The sequence below is a fragment of the Empidonax traillii genome, unplaced genomic scaffold (genome assembly GCF_003031625.1).
Source record: "Empidonax traillii isolate 1590-97213 ecotype Southwest subspecies unplaced genomic scaffold, ASM303162v1 scaffold276:size1176444, whole genome shotgun sequence".
NCBI classification, from domain to species: Eukaryota; Metazoa; Chordata; class Aves; order Passeriformes; family Tyrannidae; genus Empidonax; species Empidonax traillii.
Genome location: NW_020955469.1, coordinates 17,090 through 38,771, shown reverse-complemented (window position 1 = coordinate 38,771; position 21,682 = coordinate 17,090). Strand labels below are relative to the sequence as shown.

The 21,682-nt window shown below is 48.7% G+C and overlaps 1 protein-coding gene across 4 annotated transcripts in view; it reads left to right on the top strand.

Moving 5' to 3' along the window:
• Positions 1–21,682, top strand: part of SUPT6H (SPT6 homolog, histone chaperone) — a 27,544-nt gene extending 5,862 nt beyond the window's left edge. For all 4 annotated transcript variants that reach the window (XM_027890062.1, XM_027890063.1, XM_027890064.1 and 1 more), the window contains 35 exons: positions 137–289; positions 469–539; positions 1,105–1,300; positions 1,955–2,039; positions 2,398–2,671; positions 3,918–4,019; positions 4,482–4,595; positions 5,108–5,197; positions 5,682–5,824; positions 6,090–6,241; positions 6,502–6,600; positions 6,759–6,888; positions 6,998–7,148; positions 7,550–7,704; positions 8,231–8,426; positions 8,667–8,806; positions 8,885–9,002; positions 9,101–9,177; positions 9,354–9,489; positions 9,916–10,053; positions 10,371–10,538; positions 11,200–11,327; positions 12,365–12,572; positions 13,037–13,184; positions 13,418–13,560; positions 14,324–14,464; positions 15,525–15,720; positions 15,855–16,093; positions 16,391–16,504; positions 16,618–16,742; positions 17,212–17,324; positions 17,728–17,805; positions 17,889–18,055; positions 19,390–19,571; positions 19,753–21,682. In XM_027890062.1, coding sequence (XP_027745863.1) covers positions 137–289; positions 469–539; positions 1,105–1,300; positions 1,955–2,039; positions 2,398–2,671; positions 3,918–4,019; positions 4,482–4,595; positions 5,108–5,197; positions 5,682–5,824; positions 6,090–6,241; positions 6,502–6,600; positions 6,759–6,888; positions 6,998–7,148; positions 7,550–7,704; positions 8,231–8,426; positions 8,667–8,806; positions 8,885–9,002; positions 9,101–9,177; positions 9,354–9,489; positions 9,916–10,053; positions 10,371–10,538; positions 11,200–11,327; positions 12,365–12,572; positions 13,037–13,184; positions 13,418–13,560; positions 14,324–14,464; positions 15,525–15,720; positions 15,855–16,093; positions 16,391–16,504; positions 16,618–16,742; positions 17,212–17,324; positions 17,728–17,805; positions 17,889–18,055; positions 19,390–19,571; positions 19,753–19,939 — 5,057 coding nt within the window. In that variant the 3' untranslated portion in view covers positions 19,940–21,682. The remainder of the gene's footprint in view (positions 1–136; positions 290–468; positions 540–1,104; positions 1,301–1,954; positions 2,040–2,397; positions 2,672–3,917; positions 4,020–4,481; positions 4,596–5,107; positions 5,198–5,681; positions 5,825–6,089; positions 6,242–6,501; positions 6,601–6,758; positions 6,889–6,997; positions 7,149–7,549; positions 7,705–8,230; positions 8,427–8,666; positions 8,807–8,884; positions 9,003–9,100; positions 9,178–9,353; positions 9,490–9,915; positions 10,054–10,370; positions 10,539–11,199; positions 11,328–12,364; positions 12,573–13,036; positions 13,185–13,417; positions 13,561–14,323; positions 14,465–15,524; positions 15,721–15,854; positions 16,094–16,390; positions 16,505–16,617; positions 16,743–17,211; positions 17,325–17,727; positions 17,806–17,888; positions 18,056–19,389; positions 19,572–19,752) is intronic.

Below are 21,682 nucleotides of genomic sequence, written 5' to 3'. Positions count from 1 at the left end.
TGGCTGGGTTCTATGTCAGTAAAAGTGTTCAGTTAAAATTGTGTGGATGGTGTGAGGGAAGATGCTGCTTGCCCAGAGCCAAGTCTCCATGGATAACCAATGAGTAAAGTCTAACACATGCTGCTCTCCACTCCAGATGAGGAAGAGGAGGAGCTGAATCTCGATGATCAAGATGAGCAGGGGAACCTGAAAGGATTCATTAATGATGATGACGATGAGGAAGAGGAGGAAGAAGCTAGTGACTCTGGAGACTCTGAGGATGATGTTGGCCACAAAAAGAGAAAGCGCAGTAAGTTTCATGATGATTGTTCATATCAGTAGAATGCTCTGACACTGACCTGCCATGGAGCAGAGCTCTCTCTCTGCCCCGTGTGTCTGCACAGGCTGGGTAAGCTGTACCCTTCTTGGCTTAGTTCTTCCCCAGATTAGTAAAGAGAGAGTGTAACTCATCTTTGGTCACTTCTCTAGCTTTTGATGACCGCCTGGAGGATGATGATTTTGACCTCATTGAAGAGAACTTGGGCGTTAAAGTCAAAAGAGTGAGTTGTGTTGCCATGCTGCTGTTAATGGTGTGGTGTGTCTTAGCATGAAGGAGGGTGGGCTCTGGCCTGGACTGAGCAAGCAGTGCCCCCCCACTGCTCCTACCCTCTTGGAAAGGGAGAGCTGAGTGCTTGAAGGAAGCAGGATCTCTCCTTGCCCAAGCAACTGGGAACTGGCTTCCTGGAGTTTGCAAAAGGCTTTGTTTCCTAAAGTCTGCTATAGTCCTCCTCCCTCCCCACCTCTGCAAGACCATCTCATCTTCCAGTAACTTTCTCCTGTGTGTTGCTAACCTCAAAGTCAGCCCAGGCTATTGTGGGCTCTAAAGCTCTTTCTGTAACACTAGAGGCACATCAAGCCAGGCCAGCACTGGTGGTGACAGCACTCAAATGACACAGGCACAGCTCCTGAGGGGGGGCTCTTCTACTCTGTGTGCCTGCACTGGGCTCCATCCTGCTCCCTCTCAGGTGCCTGCAGAGGAAGTGCAGTGCTGGCCTGGCAGAGCCCACGCTGAGCTCGAGTGCTGTGCCAGGGATTGTGGGCACTAACAAGGCGTTTTCCTTGCAGCAAAAATTCAGACGTGTGCGAAAAATGTCTGATGATGAGGATGATGAAGCAGAAGACTATGGAAAGGAGGAACATGAGAAGGAAGCCATTGCTGAAGAAATCTTTCAGGATGGTGAAGGCGAGGAAGGAGGGGAAGCTGTTGAAGCTCCTGTTGCCCCACAAGAAGAGGAAGAAGAGGAGGAGGAAGATGAATCTGGTGTGTATGGATGGTCTGAATTTTGTTGTAGGATTAAAGCACATAAATGACCAAGGCTATGACACTTTGTGGTAAAGCTCTTGTTGGTCTGATTAGTACAGTCCTTAGAATTAAACATTTCTGGGTGACAGGTTTATTTTGTCTGTCTAAACCCCTTTGTGCAGAAGCACATTATGTGTGCTGAGGTCTTGAACATCTTCCCTAAGCTGCCTCAAAAATGAAAATGCTTCAAAGAAAGGGGGTCAAGGCACTGTTTATTACCTACTGTGTGCCTGCCCTCCTTCTCTTCAGCATCAACCTGTCACCACTGCTACTGTCATACCTAAAGAGTTTCAGGAATTCTTTCTACCTACTGCCCAAAGCACCATGCCTCTTCTGACTGTATTTCCATTGCACTGCTTTGCAGCTAATTGCCAAATGGCTTTGCCTGTGTCTGGAAGTTTGTTCTAGCTTGTTACAGTGGTTTAGGCTCCTGGAATGTCTGAGGCTGGTGTAGGAGATGCTGTGGAGAGCTGGGCAGACTGACAGCCAGCAGCAATTTAAGTCTGTGGTGGAGGCTCATAGTTGCTGGGCAGCTGTAGTTGCTGAGCTTTGTCAGAGGTACCAGTTGAATATCCAAGTGTCCTGACCACTAAATTGTTTCTCCATGTCCAGACATTGATGACTTCATTGTGGATGATGATGGACAACCCCTGAAGAAGCCAAAATGGAGAAAGAAGCTTCCAGGATACACAGATGCGTAAGTATTGATTGGAAATTGGCCTGGAGCCTCGAAAATAGTGCTCATCTTACTTGGTTATTGCAACTGCAGAGTGATTCAGCTTGTGATTGGATACCACTGGTCTCTTTCCCAAAGGGAACCTGGTAAATTTAAACATAGAGTTTTAGTGTTTAATTTTTGAAAAGCATACCAAAACCACACCCTTAAGAGAAGTATTTGCATGTAAAGCTCAGAATTGTGTACCTGCCTGTGATTTTTTTAGCCAGGGTGGAAAACTAAAGCTTAGACTTAGGTACCCCTGGCCTTTTCTGTGTGGCTGGAAGGATGGTCTGTGAACTGCACCCTGGGGCTGAATGATAGTTTTTTTTCCTTCCAGTGCTTTGCAGGAAGCCCAGGAAATCTTTGGTGTGGACTTTGACTATGATGAGTTTGAGAAGTACAACGAGTACGATGAGGAGATGGAGGAGGAATATGAGTACGAGGATGAAGAAACTGAAGGGGAGACCCGTGTACGACCCAAAAAGACCACCAAGAAGCGTGTCAGCCGGCGTAGCATCTTTGAGATGTACGAGCCCAGTGAGCTGGAGAGCAGTCACCTAACGGACCAGGACAACGAGATCCGCATGACAGACATGCCTGAGAGATTCCAGGTGAGGAAAGGAGTTGAAGGTGTGCAGGCAGAAAGCATTTCGGCTCCCACCGCATGCAGCAGGGCTGGGACCTGCAGGCCGAGAGCCACCTGGCTGCTGAGTGGATTTTGGCATCTCTTTTTTCCCCTCTTTGAAGATCTTCCCTGTCAAATTATAGGCTAAAACTCTGCATTCAGGCCTGTCAGTGACATGGGAAGTGTGGTACCTGTGTGAGCCCTGTTTTAGCCCCATCACAGTTTCCCTGTGACCACTGGGTGCCAGTGTTGTACTGCTGGGAGTAGCACAGGGCTTGGGGCTGTGCTGAGATGGCTTTGTGCTGGATGCTGTTAGAAATCCCTTGAGCTGGACCTCTGGATAGCAAGAGATATAGTGCCAGAGAAGGTTTGGGAAGGTTTCTAGCCTACCTGTATCCCAGCCAACACATAACTGCTGTAACCCACTTTATCCGAAGTGATCAGGACTTATACTGCTCTCAATACGAAGTGCTGTTTATACTGCAGGGAATCACTCTGGTATCTCATATTTTGGTCTTAATTTTAGCCTGTATTCAGATTTTCACTGAACATCTCCCTTCATCTCCCTTCAGTCCATCTCCCTTCAGTGTATGTTAATGTAATTCTGTGCAGAGATTTGTTACCCTACTCTGTTAAATGGGATATGTGAAGCTGCCAGTTTTCTGAAGGACCTTTTTTTCTCATGCCAGTCTGTGCAGCCTGAGGGAATGCTGTCTGTGATGTCTTCTGGCTGTATGTGGCCTGTTCACACGTTTTGTCATCTTCACGGATGTCAGTGGTGATTAGAGCAGGCCCCCTGGAAGAGAAGTGGCTGAGACTAAGTGCCCAGAGAGGGTTTGGAGCTGCTTTGTGTTCTGTTACTCTGTGGCTGCAGCAAGAAAAGTGGTAATAAGGCACAGATAGATTGGAACAGGATGTAACTGCAGGGGGTTTGGGAGTCTAGTACGAAGTGGAGATACCCTGACTTGATCTTCACAGATTTTGCAGCATTGCAGGCCTTTCCACAAGCCTTTGACAGAATTGTAGTTGCCTTTATCTAGTGTAAAGCTGGTGCAGGTTTCCTGTGTGCTTAGAAGGTGCAGACATTAAAGTGCCATCCAGGGCACTCCATGGGTGAGGGTCCCCACAGGCGACCTGCAGCTCAAAACAACAATTTCCAGCCTTCTTGAAAGTATGGCAGTGCAAGCCCTGGTGTTGCACGTGCCTCTGCTCATGCTGTTGTCTCTTCACAGCTGCGATCCATCCCAGTAAAGAATGCTGAAGATGATGAGCTGGAGGAAGAAGCTGATTGGATTTACAGGAATGCATTTGCAACTCCCACCATCTCCTTGCAGGTAAAGAGCTATGCCTGAGACTTTTGTCCTAAGAGGACTGCAAATTTCCAGGCTGGAGACATTTGGTCCAGGAGTCTGCTGAGAGAAATGTAGTGCCCTGCCTTTCTGGTTTTGAGCAGGTCATTTAACATGCACGTCTTCATTTTTGCGTCCATGAAACAGGACAAAAAGGAACACAGAGAAGTTGAAAGAATAATTGTCAAGAATGCTTGAGAGATCTCTGGGCCACTGTGCACTTAGGGCTAAATTAATATTAGCCATGATCTGCTTTTGGCCATCAGTTACCTTGGCCAGGTTCTCCTTTTCCCTTTTTCTTTAAGCCTCTCAGGGCTAGGATCTAAATTAAAGTGTGTATCTGAGTCTGAATTCCTAACTAACAAAAGAACCACAACTGTAGCCTGAGGCTGCTCTTTTAAGGGGTCAGCTCAGGAAAACAACACAATGTGTGTTTCTTCTCTTTAGGAGAGTTCTGATTACCTTGACCGTGGACAAGCCAGCAGCTTCAGCCGCAAGGGGCCCAGCACCATCCAGAAGATTAAAGAAGCCCTGAATTTCATGAGAAATCAGCATTTTGAGGTAATTTGCAACTTTGCTTTGTTTTCAAGGTCTGGGTTGCTGTCTCCTTATCCTGTCAGGATCAGCAGGGCTGCTGGAAACATTTAGGGTGGCACATCAGAAGGGGCTGAGATACCATACCTGTGACAAAGCAGTGCTTTTGAGAACTGCAGCTCATCTTATGTGAGCTGTGGCAATGCAGGGTTTTAAGGCCTCTTTGATGGGGCTGCTGTCATTGTTTTTTCTGATTCTGGACAAATTGATGCTAAATGAGGTGGGGAACTTCAGAGTCTCTTGAGCCTTGCTCAGTCCATCCAAGCTGTTCTCTGAGGTGTTGGCTGACGTTGCAGTTTTGTGTCTGATGTGGTATATTTTTCAGTGGAGTAGAGCTTGGACATGGCCTGGTACGTGTCCTACACTGCTGTCCCACTAGTTTGTTCTCCCTCATGGAATAGGAACTTTCTCTGGGGTCCTGGCTGCCAGGAACAGGCCAGTCTCCTGCACAGTGGTGATGAGTCTCATTTCTGACCCAGGTCCCATTCATCGCCTTCTACAGAAAGGAGTACGTGGAGCCAGAGCTGCACATCAACGACCTGTGGAGGGTCTGGCAGTGGGATGAGAAGGTGAGGAGTGTTTTCCCTGATGGTTGTCCCATCAGCATTTAATGTGTCTTCCTACCTAGCCTGATACTTTCTACAGATTTTGGTTTGACCGTGGAGACTTTGTGTGTTTGACTTTTTTACCCACATCTTTTTGCATGTTTGCTGTCATGTAGTAGTAGATGATATCTAACAAAACAGGATTTAAACTAGTCCTTCCCTTCTTGGGATTTCTTTTGTGTAGTGATCTTTCCTGCCAGGAGTGTGGGTTCCCTCCACTATGAGGTAATCCAAACCTTAATTATTATTTTTTTCTGTTAATATAATCCATCTCTGAGATGAGACCTGCCACAGGTGACATTTGGGCTTGGCCAGTCTTGAAGATTTTTATCATTATTTTTATATGACAAATATGCCAAGATCCTTGGAGCCCCTGCTTGGGAAAGGAGGAGACAGTTAACTCACTGCATGGGTGTATTTCACTGGAATTCCTTTTTTCTCATGTCAGTGGACGCAGCTGAAGATCCGCAAGCAGAACCTGACACGACTGTTTGAGAAGATGCAGGCCTATCAGTATGAACAAATCTCTGCTGACCCAGACAAGCCCTTGGCTGATGGAATAAGGGCCCTGGATACTACTGACATGGAGAGGTAGGGTGCCATGGCTTTCTTATAGTCATTCCAAAATGACTTGAAATGTGCATTGGCTTGCCCAAACAGCAGAGGCTTTCTGGCCACTGTAGAGGACTGATTTTAGCCTCCCCGCAAAACCAATAATGAGAAATACTTAAAATTCTTTTGGAAGATGAACCCGAAGGCTCCTTCTGCCTGACCTGTGCCAGAGCAGGTTCCTTGAGTGCTCTGCCCATGGCTCAGCTGCAGGCAGGGTGTAACGTGCTGGCTGTGTGTGCCATAGGCTGAAGGATGTGCAATCCATGGACGAGCTGAAGGACGTGTACAATCACTTCCTGCTGTACTACGGGCGAGACATCCCCAGGATGCAGAATGCTGCCAAGGCTGCTCGCAAGAAGCAAAAGCGTATCCGAGAGGATGGTGAAGAGGAGGAAGGTTTGTTTCCCCAGATTTCATAGTTTCCTAGTTCTGGGCTGCTTCAAAATCCTGGTTCAGAAGAAACCAGTGAGGAAGTCTGTTGAAAAGCCTATATGTTTGCACAGAGCATCTCTGCTGTTTGCTTTTGTCTCAGGCACCTCTGAAAATGTCTGGTTTGCCACACAAGGTGCTCTTTCCAATGGAATATGACTAGCATAGGCTGTGCTTCTGACATGCTCCAGCTGTCTGGATGCCTCTGTAATGTCTCTTTCCTACAGGTGAAGGGGAGGATGCAGAAGATGATGAGCAGAAAGGGCCTGAGCTGAAGCAGGCTTCCCGTCGGGATATGTACACCATCTGCCAGGCAGCTGGGCTGGGTAAGGCTGTGCTCTGTCGTGCTGACTGTGCAGTGGCCTGGCCCGCATGCTCTGCTGGGTGCTGTGACTTACCTGTAGGAGGAGGACTGATGGTTTTGATTGCTGTAAGCTACAGTACCCTTGTCCTCACTGGGTTTTTGTTGTTTTTCTTTTCCCAGATGGCCTGGCTAAGAAATTTGGTCTGACACCTGAGCAGTTTGGAGAGAATCTCCGAGACAGTTACCAGCGTCACGAGACCGAGCAGTTCCCTGCAGAGCCCCTGGAGCTGGCCAAGGATTATGTGTGTAGGTCAGTGTGGGGGGATCTTTGTGGAGGTCCTATAGATGTGACACAAGCAAGGGGGTCTGGGGACATTCTCAAGCCCTAAGCCTTCATACTGCCTTTTTTTTGCACGTAGTCAATTCCCAAGCCCGGAAGCTGTGCTGGAAGGAGCACGGTACATGGTGGCTTTGCAGATAGCCAGGGAGCCTTTGGTCAGACAGGTCCTGAGACAGACTTTCCAAGAGCGAGCTAAAATCAACATCTCACCGACCAAAAAGGGGAAGAAGGTAAGAAAGCAAGCCCTGACTCTGTGGGTCAGTTCAGGGAAGGATCTAAATAACATACAAATGCTTGTTCTCCCGTGTCACTGTCAGTTCTTGAATAAATCTCAGAGCAGCATGTGAGCTGAGCTGTTGCAGAGGCTCAGCAGCATGCTGCATTTTTATGCTCAGCGTTTCATCAGGCCTGATTCTTGCTGTTGAGATGTTGCCTTCAATTACTGGAACAGTCTCTGTTTCTCTGGGACTGGGCAGGAATTCCACTGTGTCCTGCTGGGGAAGGAAATGCAGACTGGCAGGCATAGGGCTGAGGGGGTATTGAATAAAATCCATTGTCTGCTGTGGTATACAGAAGGGTCTTTCTTCATGAATGCCCGATATACATGCTGACTGTCTCTCCTCTTTCCCAGGATATTGATGAAGCCCACTATGCCTATTCCTTTAAATACATGAAGAACAAGCCTGTGAAGGAGCTGCGAGATGACCAGTTCCTGAAAATGAGCCTGGCAGAGGATGAGGGACTGCTCACTATAGATATCAGCATTGACATGAAAGGAGTGGAGGGGTGAGTTCCCACTGGCCATGCCATCCATGCCTTGGCAGACCTCATTCATCCAGTGCTGCCGTGCTCTTAGAACTCCTCTGTAACCCAAACTGCTCCTGAAAGTCATGGTCTGATAGTTTTCTGCACTTTAATGTCAAACAACCTCTCAGGGTTTTGCTTTTTCCATCATCTTAGTGAAAACTTGAGCAGACATCTGTCTTACTCCTTTAAAGGCAAACTCTGAAGCCTTTGGGATTTTTGTGTGAGGTGATGCTTGTTTCCCAGCAATCCTCACTGAGTGCCCCTTGGTCCTTCCCTGCACATCTGAGTGGCCACACTGTGCAATATGGGTGGGTTGGAGTGGCTGTGATCTGTCTGCAGCATCGCTTCTGCAACTAAAGCAGTGTTTGATGGGAGGGTTGACTCTTCCCTAATTTTTCCAAGCATCTTCCTGAGTCTGAGGTGTTGCTGTTACATCCCTGCGCAGGGATCTGTCAGTGAGGGTGTCAGTGCAGGCATCTGGAGCCTTTGCTTTCCTTTCTTGCAGTTATGGGAGCGACCAGACGTACTTTGAGGAAATCAAACAGTTCTATTACCGGGATGAGTTCAGCCACCAGGTGCAGGAGTGGAATCGGCAGCGCACGATGGCCATTGAGCGGTCCCTCAACCAGTTCCTCTACGTGCAGATGGCCAAAGAATTGAAGAACAAGCTGTTGGTGGAAGCCAAGGAGTATGTCCTCAAGGTGAGATGGGACAGAGGTGGATTTGAGTCAGAGCTGGGGTTACAAACACCAACAGTCCTGCAGCGTGCTGGGGATAGCTGCTGACAGGCCATACACAGGTCCCTGGGGAGGAGGAAGCAGGCAGGGATTGAGTCTGTTTCTTCTGCTGCCTTCAGCAGTCCATGACCCCAGAGAAGGGTTATGCCAAGGCACGTGCAGTGGATTCCCTCACTCCTCTCTCCCCTTTCTCTGCTCTGCCAGGCGTGCAGCCGCAAACTGTACAACTGGCTCAAAGTCGCTCCTTACCGGCCTGATCAGCAAGTGGAGGAGGACGATGATTTCATGGATGAAAACCAAGGGAAGGGGATTCGGGTGCTGGGCATTGCATTTTCATCAGCGAGGTAGGAGGGAGGGAATGGCCTCTGGATGCATGTCCAGCTTTAGCAGTTCTCCATGTCTGAGTAGTCTCTGTTTTACAGGGACCACCCAGTGTTTTGTGCCCTTGTTAACGGAGAGGGTGAGGTTACAGACTTCCTACGATTGCCACATTTCACAAAGAGAAGGAATGCCTGGCGCGAGGAAGAGAGGGAAAAGAAGGTGAGCCTTGGTGCAGCTATCACTGAGATGAATGCAAGCAGCTCAGGGCAGAAACCCTCTAGCTGTTTTGCTTTGGTTTGTCTTGCTTTCCTTTCCAGGCCCAGGATATTGAAACCTTGAAAAAATTCCTCCTGAACAAGAAGCCTCATGTGGTGACGATTGCAGGCGAGAACAGGTCAGTCTTTGTGTTCCTTCCATTTCCCAGTCTCCTCCCAGTCCCTTCCTCTTGCCTGTCCTCATTTCACTGTTTCTGTTCATGGTGTGAGGTAACCTGGTTGGGTTGTATCCCTAAGTGATTCCAGGATCCAGCTTTGTGCTCTCTGCTCAATCCCTTTGGCTGCCTCTCCCTAGGGATGCTCAAATGCTGATGGAGGATGTAAAGAGAATTGTTCATGAGCTGGACCAAGGGCAGCAGCTGTCCTCTGTCGGAGTGGAGCTGGTGGACAATGAACTGGCCATCCTCTACATGAACAGCAAGAAGTCTGAGGTGAGCCTTCTGTTACTCCAGCTGTCCCTTAGTCTGTTGCTCGTTCGTGCTGTGTCATCCTCCATTTGTTGTGCTGGCTCTGCCTTACGTCATCCTGTGTCTCATATGATCCATCCAGACAGTCACGTACTGATCTTTGGATCAAGGCAAAACATCTTACTTAGGCTTCTCTGAAGAGATGAGCACCAGCAGATGTACAAAGTGGATATTGATGTGGTCTGAAATGAATCTTGCTCAGCTGAGTGAGTGAGATTGTTTCATTCCTAATTGCAGCAGAGCTCCTGGGAGCCTTTGACCTCAGCCTTCTTTTCTCTGAGCACCAGATGCTTCCCTTGCTCTAATCCCTGTCTGACGTGTCTTTGCTGCTTGTACTACAAAGTGTGAAAATAGCTTCAGGGTTTTCCCCGATTGTCTGTCCTGTTGCAGAATGAATTCCGGGATTACCCACCTCTGCTGCGTCAAGCCGTCTCCCTCGCTCGCCGCATTCAGGACCCCCTCATAGAGTTTGCCCAGGTCTGCAGCTCTGATGAGGATATTCTCTGCCTGAAACTTCACCCTCTGCAGGTAAACTTCCCTTGTGAGATCCTTGGGCAAGGAATATCCTTCTCTGTAAAGAGAAGGTGGCTTGTGAGTGTTTGCTGTCAAAGAAAAGGTTTCCAAGTTGAATTGGTGCAAGGTCTGCCTGTTCTGTGCCATATTCAGGCTACACAGCACCTTTTTTTTATTGCTGCTTTTAGCTTGTGAGCCTTTAGGCTGTTTTTGGGGTAACTCTGAGATGCAACACAGCTCCTGGGAGCCAGTGTGTTGTGTTTGCCTCAGCTTTCTACGGCAAAGTGTGCGTATCCATCTCCTCCAAGGCTAATGCCTCTTCTCTCTGGCAGGAGCACGTGGTGAAGGAGGAGCTGCTGAATGCGCTCTACTGCGAGTTCATAAACCGTGTGAACGAGGTGGGGGTGGATGTCAACCGGGCCATCGCTCACCCCCACAGCCAGGCTTTGCTGCAGTACGTGTGTGGCCTGGGACCACGCAAAGGCACTCACCTGCTAAAGGTAAGGAGGCTTCTGTCCCTGCCTACAAAAACAGTTCATCACCAACAGCGGTAGGAGATGAGTCAGGGTCCCTTGTGCCAGATGCAGCTGACAGCTCTGTTGACATGTGTTTTACCATGTGTTGCCTCACTGTGCCTCTCCCTGAAGCTATACATGGACTTACGTCCTTGATAGACCCAAACAGCTCAGCAGATCCGTCAGTCCTAGACAGCTCCCAAACCCACGGGAGTGGATGCGCTGTTACAGCGTCAAGACACCTCCGCAGTGTGGAAAACACCGGGCAAAAAGCCAACGCTTTTTCTGAGAGCTGGAGCTGTTTCCGTGCAGAATCGTCTTCTTTCAGACAATGTTGAGACACAGGCAGGGAGCAACAACTTATGAGTTGTGGTGGGCGTGTGTCGGATGCCTTGAACACGGCAGTGTCCGGTGTGAGTCCTCTGCTTTTCCTGGAGAAATCACAGGATGGTTTGGGTTGGAAGGGACCTTAAAGATCATCTTGTTCCAGCAACCCCTGCCATTGGCACGGACACCTTCCACTACACTAGGGTACTCAGAGCCCCATCCAGCCTGATGTTGAACACTTCCAGGGATGGGTAGTCCACAACCTTGGGCAATCTTGTGTTTCAGTAGCAGGGTTTATACTCTTGCCTCTCTCTCCCAGATCTTAAAACAAAACAACACACGTCTGGAGAACAGGACCCAACTGGTTACGATGTGTCACATGGGACCCAAGGTGTTTATCAACTGTGCTGGCTTCATCAAAATTGACACAGCATCACTGGGTGACAGGTGGGTATTGGGTTGTATTTGATGCAGTTCAGGGTGTGGAGGTTGCATGAGCAGTGGACTGACTTGTTCCCTGGAGTCCATGTTCCCAAGACTTTTCTCTGATTTCTGGCCAAGTTCAGATAATTGCTGGTTATTAACCTGATTCTTAGGGACACCTAAACTTACACAGCAGCAGTGTGTGCTCCAGAAAATGAATTATATAGCTTTCTCTTGTGTGAGTGACCCTTTGCGATCAACAGGAACTAAACTAAAACCAGTTGTTCCCTCACAGTTGTCAGTAGCCCATCTGCTCTTCAGCTTAGTTTCTGGCCTGGTCCTACTAACAGTATTTTATTTTTCTAAAGTTTCAAATTTGAGTAATAACTCAGCAATTTGGCTCCCTCTCTTAAACCAGTAGCAATGCTGGGAAGTTTATAGAGCATTAAGTAACTGGTAACTACACAAGAGGTGTTTTGAGGACAGCTGTAACCTAGTTTCTGAACCTCTGACTCACTGCTTTGCACAGAAGGGTCACTTCCTGGAAACGTGCTTTCTTCAGGGTTTTTTTTTGCTTTTGAAAAGCAGTCTGAGGAAGGGCACCTGGCTGAATACCTACACTGAGTGATCCAGCAGTGCTGGAACCCTTGGTTCTTGGACGATACAAATCCCAGAGATGCAGGGTGCAAAGTGTTGCCCCATCCAAAGAGCTCAGTGCAGATGGCTGTGCTGCCGCTTGGCAACGCTGAATCTACATGAGGAGGGAAGCTGCAGAGAGCTGTGTGCTCAAGGAGCAGCTGTATTACACAGGGATCAAATCCTCCCAGCATCCAGAATGCCTGGCTGCGTCTTTGCAATGCGGGAGCTGCAGACTGGAATTTGCCAGGTCTTGCTTTGGCTCCTGTTGATTTAGCAATGAATAATTCATTGTGTCCTTTTTAGAGTAGTTTGTTCCGTGAAGGGCAAGTGATGGTGCTGAAGAGTGTGCTTGATTATTGAGCTGCAGGAACAGCTGGAACCCTCAGAACCCTTATCTGAACATTGCTTTGGTTTTATTTCAGCACTGATTCCTACATCGAGGTCCTAGATGGGTCCAGGGTCCATCCTGAAACCTATGAATGGGCAAGGAAAATGGCAGTGGATGCCTTGGAATATGATGAGTCGGCTGAGGATGCTAATCCTGCAGGAGCTCTGGAGGAGATCTTGGAAAACCCTGAGCGCCTGAAAGACCTGGATCTCGATGCCTTTGCTGAAGAACTGGAAAGACAGGTGTGCTGGGGGCTCCTGGTGCTGACAGCAGAGGGGAAGCTCTGCTGCCCAGCTCAGATTCTCTTGTTTTATAGCTGACGACACTTGTCCTTTTTAGGAGCTGAGCATTAGCTGTGCTGTTGTAAAATGTATAAATAGCCATGATGAGAATTCAATGTCTGACAATGGCATGTAGTAAATGCTTGCAGAAAGTACACTTGGAGCAGAGGGAGGAAGGAGGCAGAAGACAGTAATTAAACCATTTAAGCTGTTCTCCCTGAAATTATCTAACTTGTTTTATGAATATGTTGGTATTTTTGACCTCCTTGACATCCTGTGGGCGAGTTCCACAGACTGATGGCACATTACTCTTTTTTAAATTTGCTGTTTGATAAGTTTCTTGAGTTCTTCCATGACTTACACTGGATTCCCTACTGACCACCTTCTTGCTGCTCATGCCTTTATAACCTTTGAATCCCTCACAGGGCTACGGTGACAAGCACATCACTTTATATGACATTCGAGCTGAACTAAGCTGCAGATACAAGGACCTGAGAACACCATACCGTTCTCCAAACACAGAAGAGGTCTTCAATATGCTGACCAAAGAAACTCCAGAGACGTTTTATATAGGTACATCCCTGTTTAGATCATAAGTTGACATGGATGTGTAAAGGTGGGGCAGAGGGATATTGGTGAGCGTGATGTTGGGACAATGCTGTGGTTGCATGTATGTGAAGCAGCTTTTCAAAGGTACCTGAGTAGTCTCCTATCACCTTCATGCCTGAATGACTACCTTAGATGGAGGGAACCGCCCAGCTCTGCAGTTTTTCAGCCTTTCTTTCTACTCTTCCATCACACCACAGGTAAAATGATCATCTGCAACGTGACTGGGATAGCCCACAGGCGCCCACAAGGAGAAAGCTACGACCAGGCCATACGGAACGACGAAACTGGCCTTTGGCAGTGTCCTTTCTGTCAGCAGGATAACTTCCCAGAGCTCAGCGAGGTGGGGATGCTTCTCCTACCAGGCCTGCCTTTGTCAGGAGTCTGCTGTCAGCAGGCTTGAGCCTTGTGTTGGGTTCTTGGTAGACAAGGTATTGGAGCCAAGATTGTGTCTGCAGTGCCCCGGTATCCCAACCTGATGTGGCCTTTGGCTCCAAATATAATCTGTTCCACTTCTGACTAATTGCTTCAGTATAGATTTGACAGGTCCTTTATGGCTACATTATGGATTTTAGTGAACTGGGCTGAGTGAAATGTACCAGGGGCTAAGCTGACCGGTTCTCTGCAGATACATAAAGCATTCTTGTTTGTGCTCTGGGATTGTTTTATGCAGAGAAATTGCCCATGACACTGAGAACAGAAGGTTCTGCCACCTTCTCAAATTTAAGAACTTATCTGGACCCCCTGCTGCTTAATGCAGCTGTACTTTAGGTCTTTCTAAAACACTGTAAATTCCAGCCTGGGTAATCTGTGACTCTAAACCCCTATAGCATTCATTAAGCAGCAGCCCTGGCTGCAGGCTGGTGTTCAGGGTCTAAAAATGTTCTGACCTTCCCAGTTGCAATGTCCCACAAGCTGAGCAGAACTGGAGTAGGAACACTGTGTTACGGGGTAGCATTTGTTGAAATCCTCTGTCCCCTGCCCTTCTACAAGTCTTCGCTGGCTGCACCACTTTGCTGACACAGCTTTTGGACTTGTTTGCGTGTGAACTGCCGGGGCTATTTTGTTTTCATGCTGAATGACTTTTTCCTGTTGCCTTGCTCAAGGTTTGGAACCATTTTGACAGCGGTTCCTGCCCAGGTCAGGCCATTGGAGTGAAGACACGTCTGGATAATGGTGTTGCTGGCTTCATCCCAACAAAATTTCTCAGTGATAAGGTGGTCAAGCGACCAGAAGAAAGGGTGAAGGTATGAAAGCAGCGGATTTTCCCATATCCAGCAAGAGCTGGAAGAGCGTGGACCCAATACCAAAGAATCAGAGTTTGGTTAATAACTCTTCCTTAAATTACTTTTCCAGCCTTATTTTCATTGAAGGACTTTAATCAGCAGGAAGTTCAGGTTCTGGTTAGTGTCCTTCTCCCACAGTGCAAATCCCCCTTGGCAGCTGGTGGAACCCTGTTAATCAGTTAACACATTTCGCTGCAGGAGGATTTATTGTCGTCTGGCTGAAGTCTGGGTTTAGGAGACCAGAAGGCATTCTAATGCAGAGCTGCCCTTTGTTTCTGGCTTTCTAAAGAGTTCAGAGAACTTCTTTTGCATAGGCAAGGGTCATTTTCCCTCTCATAGCTTTTCTCCTCTCTCAGTTAATTAATGGAGCTCATCAGTTACTGGTCTTGCTCAGGACATGGGTTGGGATTCTGAAAGGAACAGAATAACACATTTTTATCATGGGATAAAATAGAGGTTTAACAATTTTGCTGTCTGTTGGGGTCCCCAACAGTCCATGCAGGTGATGGATAATCCTGTAAGCTCAGAGGTCTCAGCATTTCTTTAAAGAGTTATTAATTAACTTCATTATGGTTAAGTGAACTAAGACATTACAGTTTTTGTGGGGGTGTTTTGTGTCTCCTGGTTTACTAGGGCAGTCCTTTGGGTGTCTGCTTCTGAACAGACCTAACTGCTTTCTTGCACATCTTGAAGACCGGTTTTGTTGCTCCTATATTTAAAATAGAAAAGGTAATTGTCCTCATCCTCCACACATGCAGTTTTCTGTGTGGTGTGTGGCATAGATAGTAGATGCACTGGAGAACTGCCCATTTTTCCTTTAATCTCTTTTGATTCTGGTCGTCTTGGGGATCAGCTGATTTTATAGAAAGATCACTTTTAAAGGTTGTGTGAGTCTGAAGGAGATGAGGTAATTTGTACCTCCGGATTGTCAGTGTGATCCCACATGGATCGCTCTGGGGTGAAGGGAGGCTAGAGTAGCTGCCAAACCTGCTGCTCACCTTTCCCTACACCTCCTCTGCAGGTGGGAATGACAGTTCACTGCAGGATCATGAAGATTGACATTGAGAAGTTTAGTGCAGACCTGACCTGCAGGACCTCAGACCTCGTGGATAAAAACAATGAGTGGAAGCTACCTAAAGACACCTACTATGACTTTGACTCTGAAGCAGCGGATCACAAACAGGAAGAAGACATGAAGAGAAAGCAGCAGCGGACAAGTGAGTCTCCAGTTTTTAACTCCACTCTATCCCCATCCTTCCCAGAATGCTTCCAGGAGAATCAGCACATCAGATATATAGTTGCATTAAAGCGGTTCCTCTTGGAAGCCTGAACACTCTGCTTTGTTCCCTAGCGTACATCAAGAGAGTAATTGCTCACCCATCATTCCACAACATCAGCTTCAAGCAAGCAGAGAAGATGATGGAAACCATGGACCAAGGGGATGTGATTATCCGACCAAGTAGCAAAGGGGAGAACCACCTGACTGTCACCTGGAAGGTCAATGATGGGATTTACCAGCATGTGGATGTCCGGGAAGAGGGCAAGGAGAATGCCTTCAGCCTGGGCTCCATGCTTTGGATTAACACAGAGGTAAGAGCCCTCCAGAGCATGCCTGGGAAGGAGTCGATGGGGAAGAAGTACCTATTTGGCAGGAACAGGTTGATACAGCATTTCTGTCCTTGCAGCTGCTTTCAGACTGTTGAGAGTAACTTCCAGTGCAGGTCTCCAGATCCTTAGACAATATTCATCTCTTTTTTTTTTTTTTTTTTTTTTTTCCCTCAAAGCATCCAGCCTTGCTGTGCAGAATGTATGACTGAGAACTGTTTACTAGGATAAGAGTTCATCATCATGCACCCTAAATACCTCTTTAAATGTGTTTGTTCAAAGGAATTTGAAGACCTGGATGAAATTGTTGCTCGCTATGTCCAGCCAATGGCTTCTTTTGCCAGAGACCTGTTGAATCACAAATACTATCAGGACTGCAATGGTGGAGACAAGAAGGTAAGCCTGTCCTGGGATGTGGTAGCTTCTGTAGGAAGATATCCATAGGCTCTGTGTGTTGCTGAAAATGTAGGCTCCCCTGGATCATTTATCTTCTTTCTCTCTACAATTAGAAGCTGGAAGAGCTGCTGATAAAGACCAAGAAAGAGAAGCCAACATTTATTCCATACTTTATCAGTGCCTGTAAAGATCTACCTGGTAAATTCCTCTTGGGATATCAGCCTCGAGGCAAACCAAGGTAAGTCAGAGGCAAGCCCAGCATCTGCACTGAGTACTGCCAGTACCACACCTCAGCTGATTGCTACCAGTTTTTCTTCCAGCTCTATTTCATCCTGGGATCTAACTATCCCTGTGAGTCATACCTCCCCTTTCCCAGAATTTGGCCTCCTGGCAGTAGAGGACCCAAGTCTGGCAGTAAATCTCACCCAGGAGACTCCCATGTCCCTTAACCAGCTGGTGCCACAAGCAGCACTGCCCTGTGCAGTGGATGTCACAGGAATGTAGGCAGGGATTGATGGATTTTGCATGGAAAGAAAGGGTATTTTGGAGCAATTGTTTGAAAATCAAGTGTCTGGGGTGTCTGTGAAGTGTCTGTCCATTATCAGTACAGCCATCACCTGAGTTTGTAGGCCATGATAGTTCTGACTGTGACCTGTTAGTGACAGGTATGGCTCTAAAGTAGCCTGTGCTTTTACTGCTCCTCACAGGATAGAGTATGTGACAGTGACACCAGAAGGATTCCGCTACCGGGGCCAAGTCTTCCCTACCGTAAATGGACTTTTCCGATGGTTTAAGGATCATTATCAGGACCCTGTTCCAGGTGAGCACCCCACAACTCGAGTGCTGTTTGTTTTCTGGATGTCATGCAATAGGGACAGTTATTAAAGGACAGTTTCCTGTTCTTTGTCCCTAAAATGACCCAGGATTTTCTATATGTGGGAGGCTCCAAAGCAACACCCCAAGTGTTTGCCTTCCGTAGACCCACTGAGAGCTCTCCTGAGAGTTAATCCTTCAGCCAAGTGGGCCATGCAGTAAAGGCTTGATCAGTCCCTTTCCTCTCCCTTGTCTCCCCCACCATACAATGCAGCACACACCATTCCCTGGTAACAAACCGTTGTGTCAGAACAAGTATTGCCTCAGTTTTTGTCAAATTCTGAGTTTAAGGCCAATGGCCGCTCTTCTGGGAGAACTAACCTGCTTCTCTTGGTTCGTGTTTTTTACAGGTATTACCCCCAGCAGTAGCAGTAGGACCAGGACTCCAGCCTCCATTAACGCTACTCCAGCTAACATTAATCTGGCAGGTCAGTGCAGGCCATTCCTGGTTGGAAGTGAGACGTGAGCTCTTTCTCCAGGCTCTTTCTCACACAACGTGTCTTTCTTGCAGACCTGACACGTGCGGTGAACGCTCTACCACAGAACATGACCTCCCAGATGTTCAGTGCCATTGCTGCTGTGACAGGCCAGGGACAGAACCCAAATGCTACCCCTGCACAGTGGGGATCCAGCCAGTACGGCTATGGAGGCAGCGGAGGCGGCAGCAGCGCGTACCACGTAGGTGTCACTTAAATTTTGAGAGGAGGTGCTGCTGCCTTCTCCTTGCTGCTAGAAACGATCCCATGGGGGCTCTGCTGAGAGCCTAAGGGGTCCCTCGTTGCCTGGGATCACCCAGTCCTAGTTTTGTACCCATGGTGCTGGACAGGGGATGAGGATTCTTGGACCAGGTTTCCTCTTGCTCTCATGACTGAAGAAATGAGGCGTGTAATACAGGCCTGCTCTGGGGTGGAAGTTGAAGCAAAGTAGCAAGCTGGTCTGGCCCCCAAGGAATGTGGCAAGGTGGAGAGGTGGGATCCAGCGGTGAGGGCACACAACCTTCTGATTGTGCCCCTGAATTGGCAATGTGAGCTGCCAGTGGAGGAGATTAGCTGTGAAACTATGCGCTGAGTTTGCAGGGCTTTTCAGCTCAGCGCGCTAATCTCCGACCTGCACCGGCAGGCAAACACCTCAGCCTGACCCACCACCCAGAGGCTTTGCAGGGAGTAAGATGGAATTGGACAGTTTTGGCTCATGCTGAAGCCTTCCCTCATGTGTGGTGGTGCCTGCCTCCTCACAACCCGTGCTCCCAGCTGACACCGAGGCTGATTCCAGCTGCAGGAGGACTGAGGAGCCTGGGTACAAAAAACACACCCAGCTGTTAGACCGAAAGAAGAGATGCTGTGCAAGACAAGGCTTGCAGAGAGGAGTGATCCTCCTTTGGAGCACCCTGGGAGGCTTTCAGGGAATTTGGCACAGTGAACGCTGAGCTGGGGATAGGCAGAGACTGTGGATAACTCCATGTATTAATCATCAAGACATCTGAAGAGAAAGGGAGGTGAACACTGGGAGGCAAAGAAACTAAGTGCTCCATGGGACAAGCAGCCAGCTGGCTTGGGATGTGGGAGGGAGCCATCTCAGGAGCTGCTGCACTTTCTCTGCAGCCTACAGGGGAAGAATTCATCTGTTCTTCATGCCCACTGCAGGATGTCATTGCTGTTGGCTTGCTCCAACTGTCTCTTGTGCCCCTTGCCTTTGCTTGGCTCTAGCATCTCCCCTTGCAGCCTGTATAGGGTGAACAAGGAGGGCAGGCTGTGCTGGCCCTGCTGGCCCAGCTTGGGTGGGAGTTCAAGGGCTCTCAGGGGAACAAGTGTTTTGTGCTCAGCAAGGTGTTGCTTCTCCTGCTCTGCAGCCGCCCGTTCCCTGGGCAGTGCCCACTGCCACCCTCTCCTTGCTGAGGTGAGGGGCCTGGCAGGGCTGGCAGTGTGCAGAAAGGGGGGAGCAGGGCAGTGCAGGGCACCCCACAGCCTAGTAGGGTTCACACTCTGTCCCCTAACAGCCTCTGCTCTCTGCAGGTCTTCACGACTCCAGCACAGCAGCCGGTGGCCACCCCTCTAATGACCCCCAGTTACTCCTACACTACTCCCAGTCAGCCAATCACCACACCCCAGTACCAGCTCCAGGCCAACACCACACCCCAGTCCACCCAGTCCCAGGCACAGGCATCGTCCAGCTCCAGGCAGAGGCAGCAGCCAAAGTGAGTAGCTCTGGGTGCATGTATCCATCTGTGTCCTGTCTCCTTGTCTTTTGTTGATTTTTGTGGAAGCAGTGTGGTGGGGTTACCTTGTACCTTCCTGCGTGGAACCCTTTTGGAGGGAAGGAGGACAGGGAAGCTTTCCTGGTAGCACATCTCTCACCATCTGCCCGTGTCCTTGCAGGACCAACAGCCACGCTGCCATCGACTGGGGCAAGATGGCCGAGCAGTGGCTGCAGGAGAAGGAGGCTGAGCGGAGGAAACAGAAGCAGAGGTTGACCCCTCGCCCGTCCCCCAGCCCCATGATAGAGAGCACGCCCATGTCCATCGCGGGGGACGCCACGCCGCTCCTGGATGAGATGGATCGATAGGACCCGGCCCGGAACCTCCGCTCTCTTCTCCAGGAAGGGGAAAGGAGAGGGAACAATTGGAAACAACTTCCCTTCCCTTAGACACGTAACTCCTGTTTTATACGTCGTGGGATGGTGGGAAATGACTCTCGGTGATGTGCACCTGAGCGAACGAATAGACTTGGCAGGGCTGGTTTAAAAATATATACTATATATAAGAAAAATATATCATAGAAAGGAACACTGCATCGGCCTCTGCGTTCCAGGCTCTGGTTCCAAGCACCTTGGAAGCTTAGCAAACAGGAGGTCAAAGGAATCTGTCCTTATACATGCTCAGCAGTCTGCTTTCACCCCAAAGACTGGGAAGCAAACGTAGCTGAAAGTGCAGACCATCGGCCTGGAGTGAGCCTGTCTCCTTTGGATTCTCCTAAACCCTGACTGTCACCTCTCCTTGTCCCAAGACCACAAAGCAAAGCCGCGGGGGGTTGTGACAAGCGAACTGGAGTTCTCAGAAAGTTCCTGTTGTTGTTTGCTCCATGTTTCCCTGTGTGACAGGCTCAGCAGAGCCTGTGCCAACCCCCAGCTGTGCCCGGAGGGGTCCAGCACAGCGGCTTGGGGTCTTGCCGGAGATGCAGCTGTTGTACCAAAGGCTTGCTCTCTCCTCTGGCTTCTTTTGGAACAATATTTATTTAGTTTTGATTTTTTTTTTTTTTTTTTTTTTTAATCAGACTGCGAAGTAACAGCAGCTCCCCCGAGCGCGGGGCAGACACGGGGGCTAAACCGCTGCGGCGGAGCAGCCCGGAGTGCATGGCATCCTCCTCCATACCCGCTTACCCTGCCCAGCTGTAACCAAGAGGGGTGAATAAATAGTGTTTTTACTGAATGCTAGTTGAGAGGTTTACTGCCTGCACCCTGCCCTTTCCTGTAGGATTTGCTCAGAGCAGAGTTCCGTGGTGGAAGTTGATGCTCCTTCTTCCTTTTGTTGCTTGGCGTTTTCTTCTATGTGCTGAAACTGTCACAGAGAAGCTGATTTCTGTTGTAAGAAATGTTTTGTTTTGGATGCGTGGTAAAGAGCATCACACCGACACTCCCAGAGGGCCATGGCTGCTGGGCTGGGAGAGGTACTGGGAGGGAGGTGGATAACGTGGATAACTTTAGTTGTGTCAGAAACAGCCCAGTGCAGTATCCCAGAGGGACTGCCAGTGATGGGGAAAGACATTTCTCAGAGGGAAAGTTCCTGCTCCACGCACTCTCCGCTCTCCTGCTTTTGTTAGTAGGGATTTTCTATGGAAGCAGAGTCTTTGTTCCTTCCAAGTGCTCATGGTCAGCCTCCTTTGCTAGGAAATGAGCAGAAACAGCAGATCTTAGGAAACAAAGGTCTTTTTTGCATGTAAATGCTCCTGAAGAATGGCAGCAACCCGGGAGACAAAGAAAAGCTCTTTCCACAGAGAAATGCAGGTCCCGGCTTCATTTCCACCCCTTCTGCAGTGCTGGGGGGCTGACAGGGTCCTGTTCCTCACAGAACCACCCAGGCTAGAGCAGAGAACCACAGGCTGGGGCCTGCAGCTCCAAGGTTGCAGGTGGACTAACCTGGCACTGTTTTCTTTATTCATGAAGCTGTATGCTGGGAATTTGACTGGGAGCAGCTTCTTACCAGTTGGACCTGTAAGTGGGAGGGAGGCTGGTTATGTATTGTTGGTTTCTTTCGGGCTGTCTTTGTTTTTAGTTTTCCCTTGCCATTAATAAAAATTCTACTTTTGGGAA